At 48.3% G+C, this 11,515-nt stretch overlaps 4 protein-coding genes across 4 annotated transcripts; 2 read left to right on the forward strand and 2 right to left on the reverse strand.

The window, feature by feature from the left end:
* The first annotated feature begins 275 nt into the window (after positions 1 to 275).
* Positions 276 to 4,471, forward strand: BABINDRAFT_158878 (uncharacterized protein). Its single transcript, XM_019127333.1, has one exon. It carries the CDS (start codon positions 289 to 291, stop codon positions 4,009 to 4,011), a length of 3,723 nt encoding a protein of 1,240 aa, XP_018987571.1. The 5' UTR covers positions 276 to 288; the 3' UTR covers positions 4,012 to 4,471.
* Positions 4,472 to 5,526: 1,055 nt separating this feature from the next.
* On the forward strand, positions 5,527 to 7,079 carry BABINDRAFT_158879 (uncharacterized protein). Its single transcript, XM_019127334.1, has one exon. The coding sequence runs from the start codon at positions 5,808 to 5,810 to the stop codon at positions 6,756 to 6,758; it is 951 nt and encodes a 316-aa protein (XP_018987572.1). The 5' UTR covers positions 5,527 to 5,807; the 3' UTR covers positions 6,759 to 7,079.
* Positions 7,080 to 7,142: 63 nt separating this feature from the next.
* On the reverse strand, positions 7,143 to 8,899 carry PRP42 (mRNA splicing protein). The gene has a single exon (XM_019127335.1). The coding sequence runs from the start codon at positions 8,820 to 8,822 to the stop codon at positions 7,326 to 7,328; it is 1,497 nt and encodes a 498-aa protein (XP_018987573.1). The 5' UTR covers positions 8,823 to 8,899; the 3' UTR covers positions 7,143 to 7,325.
* Positions 8,900 to 9,246: 347 nt separating this feature from the next.
* BABINDRAFT_158881 (uncharacterized protein) lies at positions 9,247 to 10,492 on the reverse strand. Its single transcript, XM_019127336.1, has one exon. The coding sequence runs from the start codon at positions 10,332 to 10,334 to the stop codon at positions 9,312 to 9,314; it is 1,023 nt and encodes a 340-aa protein (XP_018987574.1). The 5' UTR covers positions 10,335 to 10,492; the 3' UTR covers positions 9,247 to 9,311.
* Between the last annotated feature and the right edge of the window lie 1,023 nt (positions 10,493 to 11,515).

An 11,515-nucleotide genomic window follows, 5' to 3' on the forward strand; every position in this document is an offset into this window, starting at 1 on the left:
TGCAGAAAGCTTTTTTATTGGAAATAATAGAATCCCCATCTAATACACGAATTAAAATACAAAACTCAAAAATCTGGTCCAAACATTATCGTCAAAACTTGAGCCAAACATGAACACATACTTACGTCCCCTGGACCCGAGGCTGACACGGAGATATAGTGGTACTCACACGCCCTGCGCCACGTATAGATCGGTGCAATTTGAGATCTCATTGATATGCTCATCAAAATACTATCGCTGCTTATTGTTAGTACCAGATACCCCCCACTGCCCTTTCCTTAGCTGCTCATGAGTGCAAGACGGAAGGACTTGAGCCGCGTAGAGTCTGGGTCTTCGACCCGATCCAAGATAGAACCGATCTTTACCCAGGTGGATGACTTGGACCTCTACGACGCCTTATTGCGGGTCACGATTTTGAACTACCGGACGGAACCCCGCTACAAAAACCCTACGGTCGTTAAAAAGGCGGCGGCGGTGACAATTCCCACGGAACCCGTCAAACTCCCAGCAAACTTCTTCACGCTCTTAGAAAAGGCATTGAAAGCAATCGCGATGAAGCTCTACGCGATGAAGATCGACGACCACACGCGACGCTCGCTCTTACGCTTCTACACCGACACACAGCTCTTCAATGAAGGTGAGCGCAAGAAGCTTGAGCGGCGGTTCGTGACACAGCCGCCGGAGGACTTGATTGTAATGTTCATCAAGGCCGCTAACACCGCCACAAAGGAATTGGAGGCCTCTGGCACTATTGCAGATCCCAAGAACTTGGTGGTGAAACACACAGACACGTTCATCAAGATCTTGATCCAGATTGTGCAGTCCACGGGGCCGAACGGTGACGCGGTGGTACGTAAGTTGCGCGAATACGGCCAGAAATCCACCGCGCGCGCACCCGACGCGGTTGAGTACAAATTTGTGGCGCCAACTTTCAACACAGAGGACATGCGCGCGCTCCCCACGCTCTGCACTGTGTTCGGCCTCTCAAAAGACAAGGTCCACATGGACGTGATTCTGTTGAAGAACTATGTAACCGAAACTGCGTACATCACAGATTTGAACCAGGTGTTGACTAAGGCGCGTAAAGACGTGGGGGTGTACAGCCCCCAGGACTTCCGCTCTACCGCGGCGTACGTGGACTGGAACGATGCGGAGATGAAGGTGCTCCAACAGGAGATTGAGCGGTTTACGCCGCATCCAAAGCAGAAGAGGCAGCAAGTTGCGCTGCTCAAGGCGGGGGAGAATTATTACGTATTGCCAAGATCGCCGCGCGACTTTCTTTATTCATTGATTGTGAAGCTCCTAAGTAAAAGCGAAGGCTCAGACGCAGCATCCTCCAATTCTGATGAGATCCTTTCCCCCACAGACATGACGTACATCTGTGAAGTCGCGCGGTGCTGGCGTGTGGATGCAAGCATGCGCGCGTGTCTCATCCATTGCGCCGCGAATGCGACGCTCCTCAATCCTGCGAGCCCTTTGGACTTTGACGCCATTCATACAGTGCTTCACAGCGTTCGTATAGCCTTTGGCACCACAGAGCTCTCCCTAGAAGACGAGCTAGCCTGGTTCGAGCGTCAGCCTAACCCAGTGACGGAGGCGATGGCTGCGAACTTAACACAGAACTACGGCCAGGTGATGGAAGTTGTCAAGCGCGACATCAAGATGCTCCTAGAGAGCGATGTGCTAGATGACTATGTCGCCGCGTGGGGAAAAATCCGCTACGACGTGTTCTTTGACTCGCGTGCGGTGCAGAAGTGGACACGGCGCATCGCAAAGAAGGTTGAGAAGGTCACCATCGAGTTGTACAAGACGTTCATTGACGAGATTTTGGCGGAACCCAACCTCCAGATCACGCATGTGTTTTCGTTCTTCTTACAAATCGTTGAGTATATCGATACGACGGAGCGCCGCTTTGCAAAGCCGTTCTTTGACGTGGACGTCGCAGCCATCACCAAAGAGTCCATGACGGCCTGGCTCGGTGAGCACGCGCAGACGACGTTGGGGCACGTGTGCAAGAACGCAGAGATTTCGATCGACGACGCGCTAAAGACATGCTTCGTGCTCGAAGACTTGCGTGCAATCCACGGTGCGGTATCACGTGCGGACTTTGGTTTCAATATTGAAGCGTTTTTCCTCCCTTACGCTGAACGGAAGGTGGCGGCAGAGGTTGGATTGTTTCGCGAGTGCGTGGAAAACGCGGTGCGCCAAGACAACTTGACCGCAGAAGAGGTTCCATACAGCCCGTCCATCAAGACTATCTTCGAGATGATTGCACGGTTGAAGAAGAATGTCACATTGTTGCAGTGGAAAAACCGCTACCATGTGGCAAAATTGAACACCCAATTGTTAAAGGGGATCACTGATGGCATCACCTACTATTCGGATAAGATGTTTGAGATGATAGTGGAGGACTTGGAGGAGGGGGCTCCGCTTTTGACCGACTCGGTCAAGCGCAAGAGTGGTATCAACAACTGGTTTGCCGAGGTGACGAGCGTGGTGAATGGCATGAACACCGTCGCAATCGAGGGCGTTGCCCCGTACTCCTTCAGACACCGCACGTGTGTGGCGGTAGTGAATCTTGCGACGGCATTGCACCGGTTGGAGGACTTGGAGCGCGACTTTAATATCGAGCGCATCTCGCGTACGGTCGAAGAAAACGACCCGCGCGCCCGCACCAACTTCACCAGCCATCTTTTCACGCTCCGCATCGTGCGCGCCACTGGTTTGGCGCCTAAAGCGAACACGACCCCGAACCCGTACGTGACGCTTGCCGACACCAACGCGCGCCGTCGCATCTGCCGCACCAAGACCGCCAGCCGGACCGTATACCCCGAATGGAACGAGGAGTTTGAGATCATCCTTCCAGCGGACGGTGAGGTGGTGGTGTCGGCCACAGTTTGGGATGAGTCTTCCCGCGGCAGCGATGACATCTTTGGCCGCAACACGTTCACGCTCCAACCGTCACGCTTCGACAACGACGGGATCCCGCGCGAGATGATCCTCCAGCTCGATAGCCAGGGAACGTTGGTGATAGAGGCTGCCATGGAGAGCCAGCGTCTCGACGCCATCTTCTGTGTGGGTAAGACTCGTAGGGCTCTCTCCCGTAACATCGATCGCGCTATTAAGCTCATTGTCGAAAAGTTCCATGCGCCAATTGCCAGCACCTTCTCGCGTGCGACACTAAAGACGGTGTGTGGCGCCAATGGCACGACCGGTGCGGATGATGCGGCTAAGAATCGCGCGCTCCAGGGCTTGTTCGCATACCTAGGCGAGAACCTTGCGGTGTTGAACGACTCGCTCACGCGCGAGCTCTTGCACAAGACCATGTTGGTGATGTGGCTGGTAATTCTCGCGCAGGCAGACGCGCTTTTGTTGCCGCCGTTGCACTCGAAATATCTCCTGGCGAGCGCAAACGCATTGTCGTGGTCGTCTGTGAGCAGCGCCGTGGCGAACGTGGCGGCTACGAATGGCATTGCCGGCTACGGGCGTCCATTGTCCGCGTTGGAGATGGAGACGATCCTCTTCTGGCTCGAGGACTGCAAGGAGTCGTTCCACCAGGACGGCCATGGCCCCCTGATCAAGGATCTCAAGACGGAAAAGTACCAGATGCTCCTCTTGGCGACCGCGTTGCATGACCAGTCGACGCAGGAGTTGCGTCGCGAGGTTGAGGAGTTGGCCCCATCGTTTGCCAAGTTGCTTAGAGAAAAGAACTTTGTGCAAACGGGCAAGGAGCCGTCGCGCGTGTTCTCCATCGCGCGCTCGCGCACCATCATGGCGCATGGGACGATGAAGGCACGGAAGAAGGCGATTGCAGAGGCGGAATTGGCCAAGAGCGATCCCACGTCGCAGAACGCTGCGAAGGAGGACATTATATTGCGGATCTTGATATCGAAGAATGACAAGGAGTTTGTGTCGAAGCGGCTTGACCAGCGCGAGAGGCTCGCACAGAGCATCAACACGGAACGTTTGGCTCGTGCTGCGATGGGGAAGGTTGGTCAGGTGATGCAATAGACAATATATGACTCAGGGGTTATTACTGTAGCTGTTGGGCCAAAAGTTTCGCTGGTAATACTAACAAAATACTGTAGGAGTTGATGCGGCTAAACTCATTGAACTGAGATGACGAATGAGCTGAGTGAATCACCCTTTTATTGCTCAAAAGTGACTAAGTAATGGTATATGCCAAAATCTACGTTGTTGTTGCGCCAAAGCTTGACTCAGACAGAGCATTCAGGTGGTTTGATCCGCTGGAGAAGGTTTAGTTAGGTACAAGTTCGATAATAGACGTTGATCGTGCATACATGAGAAGGAACAGGTCATTTCCGGACTAGATTTGCAAAACAGACATTTTCAGAACGGTAATGCCATCAGTTTTAGGATGCATACCACCCAGAATGCCGATGCCCAGGGTAGAGACATTAAGGTGCGCATTTCCTTCGACGGAGTCTTACAGTATGCAGATACATCCCACGAATACTCTTGTAGGGCCAGGCGATATGTTGACCCACTGAGAAGGTGCACCCTTGCAGAATCAATGTAGGATAGAGACAACAGTTTAGGGGCCTTTTATGCTACGAATTCCCAGAGTTATGACATGTCTAACTGACTCCTACAAAACCTATAATTGAGCTCCGTCATGCCATTCGATTGGTCCAATTTAAACCTCAGAGCTTTTTTTTTTATCCTTCTCCAGCAAGACAAGCGATACCGACAATTTAGCTTACCAATGTGCCGTACCTGAGCCATCAAGCTTAATTTTGATGTCTACGCTGTTAAAGTGATCCCGTTGAAAGGCCATTTACTCGGTCCGGTATCAGCAGATGCATGCGCCTTTCCCACTATGGTGCGAACACATCTTCATTGGGCTGCGAGCACGGTAGTTGCCCAGAAGCGGACTTTGGGAGTGAAATCAGTGATGTGCCCTGCACGACCGAAATTTTACTATGGTAATGTTTTACCACGGCAAAGTTTTTTTCTTGGGCGCGCATGACGTATCCTGGCCATGTCCATCTCTTTCCTGCGCCACTGCCTAATCGCCTGATTTGGCATGCTCTCCTCTGGAGTTGGAACATGCTTCTACCAGTAGGACTTGCAGGCTGGCAGCTGCCTGAGTCAACTGTTAGCTGGATTGCCGGTGTCTCTATGATATAAACTCTTAACCAGGATAAAGCTTATAGATTATTAATTGCTTTAAGGCAGAAACAAGATTTTACTATTTAGCCTTCCCACCAAATGGTATCGATACTAGCCTTACCACTACTATGGAAAAAAGAAATTAAAGCCCTATCCCCCGTTAAGTGACCCGGTTGTTACCTGGATATGCAGCCCGAGTCGGAATCCCGGGAAGGCACGGAAACGAAAGTGTGGACGAAAAGTGCCGTTTGACAGTGACTCACCCGCGCTAAGATTTTTCAATGCACGTGCCCCTAACGGGAGAGCCGTGGATACGGGCTGTCAAGTTGCTGGCAATGACATAAGAGTGGTCAAATTTTCTACCCACCACTACTTCCTCACAACACATCTCAGCCCAAGCTTAACACACACCACTCCAAAGGATTCCTATTTTCAACAATACAGGAATAGTTCAACACTTCACCTTTAGCCCTCATTTTCAACGTCTACCCTACCAAAACATCGCGTATTGCAAGTCTCTGAAGAGATTCCTTTCAAGATGTTTTAGCTATCAGTTATATATCACATATAATTACTAGCTGTGTCTTATAATCCCCTTATACCTCCTGTTTGACCTGACAAAGCTTTGCTTGTCCCCTCACAAAATTTCTCCCATATTCAGTATGGTGTCCATTATGACTCACGAAGAGTCCATTCTTTCCGCCACCACGACTGAATCCACGAACACTTGTGCGTCCGCGGCTCCTTCAAAAGACGAGCTTAAAAACAAACAATTTTATTCGGCGCCTATGTCTAGCGCGCAACTGATTAGCTCTGTTGACCCTTCGACCCACGAGAAGGATGCCTCAATGATGGAAGCTCCTCCTATGTTGGTAGCTGACGACTCGGACGAATCCGACTGCACCGAAGATTTGAACCACAATATGACCGAGAGTGTCGTCTCCCCCAGCGGTAGCACCTTTGCGACTGAGCTGGTCGCTATCGTTGAGCCAAGCTCCGTCACTCCCGCACTGACCTCCATGCAGAAGCGGGCAGACCCTTTGCCCCCTCAGGAGTTTCATCGCCAGCGCACCCAGGTGATGGAGTTGATCGTCAAGTACATCACGGCCCAGATCCACTCGAAGTTCCCGATCGACATGTCCCAGCGAGACAAGGCCACGCATCCCAACTTGCCTTTGGACAAGTTTTTGATGCGTCTCTTGGCCGACTTGAAGGTTACGTTGCCGATTTTCCAGATTGCCGTTTTGTATTTGTTCAGATATATCAACTTGATCTATCTCCTCAGATATATCAACCAGTCCAACAACCTCATCTCCCAGCCTAACGGCCCGGTGAGTGACTTGGACTCGCTTCGCCAATTGATCATCGGGTCCTTGAAATTGGCGATCTATTACTACAACAAGCACTACAGGCCGACCAAGCCAATCTACCACTTGGATAATGTCAACTGGGAAGCCGTGGCCGGTATCTCCGACCATGAGATCAAAAATGTCGCTTTCAAGATGATCAAGACCATGAACGGTAAGTTACACATCAAGGATGCAGAGGTGCAAAAGTTGAACATGGAATTGTTCAAGTTTGTCAATACTGTCAACTACCAAAAGCCAATGGTGACCAAGGCCTAGCCGTAGAATGTTGGAACGTGCGGGTGGGCGAGGCAGCTGCTTCGATGAAAGGTTTGGCGTTTACTCAACTTCCGCGTCGCCTTTCTCCCATTTCAACAATAAACCCCCCTCACGAGCCGTCTGCTTATGCGACAAATCCTTCACTTCTTTCTTTTTATTCGGTCTCTTGGGTTGCACTTTTGTAATGTTCTGATTTTTTTTTCTGGCTTTATGGGAATTAAAATTGTATATCAAATGGCGTAGTCCGTGGCGCGTAGTGTACTATTAGTACCGGTGAGCTTGTGTTACCAAGAGCTATCGGATGGCGTAAAATGAGGTGGGTTAAATGTTTTAGTCCGCCCAGGGATTAACCCTACTTAGATCTTTAACCTTCTACAAACGGATGACCGAGACAACAAATGTGTGTTTATAATGAAAAGTGAAAACCTGAATTTCCACCAAATCTACGCTATCCCGTTTGGACAGTTATCAGAGACAGTCAATCCACTTAGCGTTCCCAAACTAGAGGTCCGTATCCAGTAACAAAAACCCAGCCAATATAACCGATGTCTCCTAATGACCATTCTATCATTCTTGAATAAACACATCTAACTCAGACTTGTAGTATTCATCCAAACCACTATTTTCAAGTAAGTAGTCGCGCCAAAGCTTGATCAACATATTCCTATCCGTCTTTCCCTCCACTTTCACCAAGGCTTGGCGCATAAGCTCCAAGATAGTGGTGTTTTTGATGCCATGTACAGCCTGGTTGCGAATCTGGAATAGCAAGTAGCTTTTCCAGAAGCGGATCGACGTCTTGGTATCTTTGTACTTTGCGAAGAACGCTTCCATGGTTTGATATTTCACGTCATAGGACATTAATTCCTCGAACAAAACATCAAATCCGTCTCCGTTGACCTTGTTCAGGACTAGTTCGAGCAAGTGGGCTTCGTCAGGCTTCAATAGCAGCTCTACATTGAGTAAGGCGACGTATAGCGGAAGCAGCTCTGGTGCCATTCGCATATTCAGAAGTATAATATCCCTTGCTCTGAGGTAATTTCCCTGGCAGATCTCAAACTCCACCAACTTCAACTTTAGGGCAACGTTAGACATTGGTGTAAAGTAGATCCCCTTGCGTAGCAACTCCTTGGCTGTCTCTACCTGATCCAAGCTTAGTTGGTAGTAAGCGTATTTGAGCCAGAACTTTTCGTATAACGCGGTGGCAATCAAGCAGCGTTCGTATGTGAGCGCGGTGCGGTGTGGATCGGCCTTCAACTCCATATAGTTTAAGTAAAGCTCCCAGCTTTCTAGTTCGGTCGTTGACACGTATGTTACATGGAAGTAGTGCCTTTTGATCGCTCGCTCATATCGCCACATCTCAAAAACCTCGTACTGGGTGGAAATGTACACATCGGTGAAGGTTTTCTTCAACTTTGCGCTGGTTTCGTGCGTATTTTCCAAGTTAAACTTCAGTAATTGACTCTGGGGGATGAGCAAGAGCGCGATTTCCGGGTCGTTCGGTATGTTTTCGATCAATTTGAAGAACTCCTTGAAGTACTTCCCGTAGTGGTAGAGAGGAAGCTCGATGACTCTTCGCAATAACCACACCCACTCATTGCGTTTATCGAATGACTGCAAAACCTCCAAGTACAAGTCATAAAATTCGTGTCCGAAGTAGTGGTAACCGATCTTCACCCGCGCTTTCTCAAAAAGTGCTCTAGTGGAGTCGTAGTCGGGGTCCACCGTTATTCTAAATTTCAAGTAGCTGATCCAAATCTCGATGGAGTACGGAGAAAACTGCAACGCCCTCGAGTACACCTTTTCAGCAAGGTCTGTGTGGCCTAGCTTGAACTCCCAGGTGGCGTAGTTGATCCAGTACTGGTGCAAAAGCGGAAACTTTAACAAGAATTGGTCAAATGCGCTGCGGAAAAGCTTCTTATCGACCGCGGAGGAGCTTTTGCATATACCGCCATTGATTGCTTCGGATGCTTTGATCAAGCTCTCCCATTTGCTGAAGTTGTCGGGATCTTTGAGTAGAGACAAGGAGATCTCTGCCCATTTGGTGTCTGGGACATCATTGGTCATGGTATGTATCGAGGTCTGAGTTTAGTTGGACCTTAATATGATACTCTCGGGAAGGAATTAATTGCCAACAAACTGATGGTTTGTCTCGAAGGTTAAATGTATGAAGATAAATTGGTCTGTGGCACGCAAATATTTTTTGAGAAAAATGGCATCCTGGTCACGTGGACATATCCGTAAGCTTGCATACTGTTTCTCGAATGTTATCTAGCATAAATGACGGAGAGAGTACGAATTAGTTACCCATTTTTTAAAAAATTTTTTTTTAAAGGTATTACATTATCATATATGGAATAGAGGCGAAAACTCTGTAGTGGTGAAAGCGAAACGCGTATATTTTCTTATAGTGCACACCTTGGTCTAAGGAATTGTGCCATTCTAACATGCTTCAGCTTATCTTACGTCTACAGAAGGCTTGCCCATGAGTTAAAGGTACAGTTTATGAGTATAATGTACAGAGTATAATCTATATGCAGAAATGCGCAATACCTCTCATTTGGTGGATAAAAGATCATCAAGGCATTGGCTTGGAGGCCTGATTCTCTTTGTCTCCGAAGGTAGCAGTACTTGTGAACCAAGTAATGGCCTGGAACTGTAATTGGATAGACTCGGCGCTTGGGACGCAAACGACAGACCAATGAGAGACGAGGAACCGGAATCAAGGTTGCAATTATTGGACATTGCCGCAAAATTCATGTACTGATCTAGTGGAGAAATAAACATGGATGATCTGCTTGGCTTGTGGTTCAAAGCATTGCGGTAAGACCTTCCTTGATATAAGTCTGTCAGCAAGTCGCTGCTGCTGCCATTTAGCGTCAAAGAGAGGGCTGAATCATCATACCTGCCGCGTAGTCTGTCGATAGAACCGCCACGGGGAGTAACGTCGCTGTAGGTAGCCCCTTTCTCTGTAGAAGTATCATACGACGCGGTGCCAAACAATTCTGGGTCGTACTTTCCGTACACGTCGTCGTTCCAAAAATCCCCGTTCTCTTCGTTCTGGATTCTCTTTCGGCTTCTGAAGTACAACCAAACGTGAGCTAACATATAGAATGCGATAAGGGCACCAACAAGACTCCCCGCAACGATGAATGTGTACCCGTTTTGGTGACCAGAGTCATTGTAGATGTATGGGTTGTGCAATGTCGGGATCGATTGCACAACCGACGTGTAGCTACTGGACAGGACTTCAGCTAATTTTGGTAAGTTTTTCACATTTGTCGCAACGAGCTGGCTGCTTGTGGCTAGAGTTGTAGTAGAAGTAATAGTGGACGATTTAGCTGAAGCAGTGGACGAAATGGTTGAGGTGGTGGATGAAATAGTTGAGGTAGTGGAAGTGGTGGATGAAGTAGCAGTCGTAGATAGAGAAGAGGTGGTGGATGCCACCTTAGAGTTGGAACTAGAGTGACTAGAGCTTGTTGACACAGTGGAAGTAGTAGTGATAGCGGTAACACTCTTAGTTGTGAAGAGCGCCATCAGGGCGGTTAACAAATACCGTTGAAGACTAGCTGGGTTCATTCTTTGTTGAAAGAGAACGGAAGACAATAAAGTAGATGCTCCTTGGATGATATATATTAAAGGGCCAGGGTACGATTATTTCCCATCGACAAACGGGTTCTCTCAGGGGGCTTCTGGTCAGCGTGGATGCGTCAAAAAATCTCACTCTTGCATATTTCTTCTATTCCGAACCAACAAAAGCACTGATTAATCCACCAGAGCTACATGAAGAGGCGCATAATTACATAGAAGATGTGTTACTAGGGATAGTTACGCATGAAATATGTAAGGCTCCTGCACGAAAAATCTCTTCGCCTAAACACTAACGCGACGCGTCCAGAAGACGGCTTGAGGGTTCCTGCTTCATATATGAACCATGTACAAAGCTTACTAGAGGCGTTAGAGCTATAGGGTTTGTTAATACTCAAAGTTATATACCTGAATTCTAGTAAAACTTAATACTATTTAAATAAGATTCCACCCCCGACCTCTATTTATGAAGTGGCATTGGGATTGTCCGTTTTGATGCCAGGAACTTATTTACAGGCTGTATGGGGTATGCACAGGGCCACCCCTGTGAAGCATTTAGAAAAAATCTAGCGCGCGTGATAAGGAGGTTCCCTCTGACAAATTAGGGTACACATTACAAATACGTAGTCTTGCTGATCGTTCTTCGATTAAACGTTCTTGGCCATGTGAAGAGCGTATTTTCATATAATTAACTCATACGGGAACCTTTAACTCTGGATGGAATATCTACTGATGATTTGGCTGTTTAAAAAAGCGATTGGCGTCAGTATAAGTAACGCCAGATTTGGCCTAGACACTGCCTTCCGGGTAAGTGCACTCACTGGGGATGTCTAATATTTACTGTGGTGGCAGCAGTCTATCTTTTTCCCTATAAGGAAACAATCTCAAACAAGGTTTTGTTAGAGTAACGTACGGCTATCTACGGATGGGGGCTTGTACGGGTTTCTGGGGTTCAACCCTGGCTAAGGCGCGTAAAATTAGCACGCGTAATTCTCTGCTCCTAGAACTGGCACGCGTCTTGCGGCCAGAACACTATTCAACCAAAAGATATATTGCTAATGAAAACTTTTGATACACTGGTCATAGAGATTTACCCAAATGTTACTACTTTCGCTGACAGCTAGATAGTTATGAGTATCTAGCCTGATCCGGGGAGTATTGCTAGTTTGATA

This window comes from Babjeviella inositovora, assembly GCF_001661335.1.
Source record: "Babjeviella inositovora NRRL Y-12698 unplaced genomic scaffold BABINscaffold_1, whole genome shotgun sequence".
In the NCBI taxonomy this organism is placed as follows: Eukaryota; Fungi; Ascomycota; class Pichiomycetes; order Serinales; genus Babjeviella; species Babjeviella inositovora.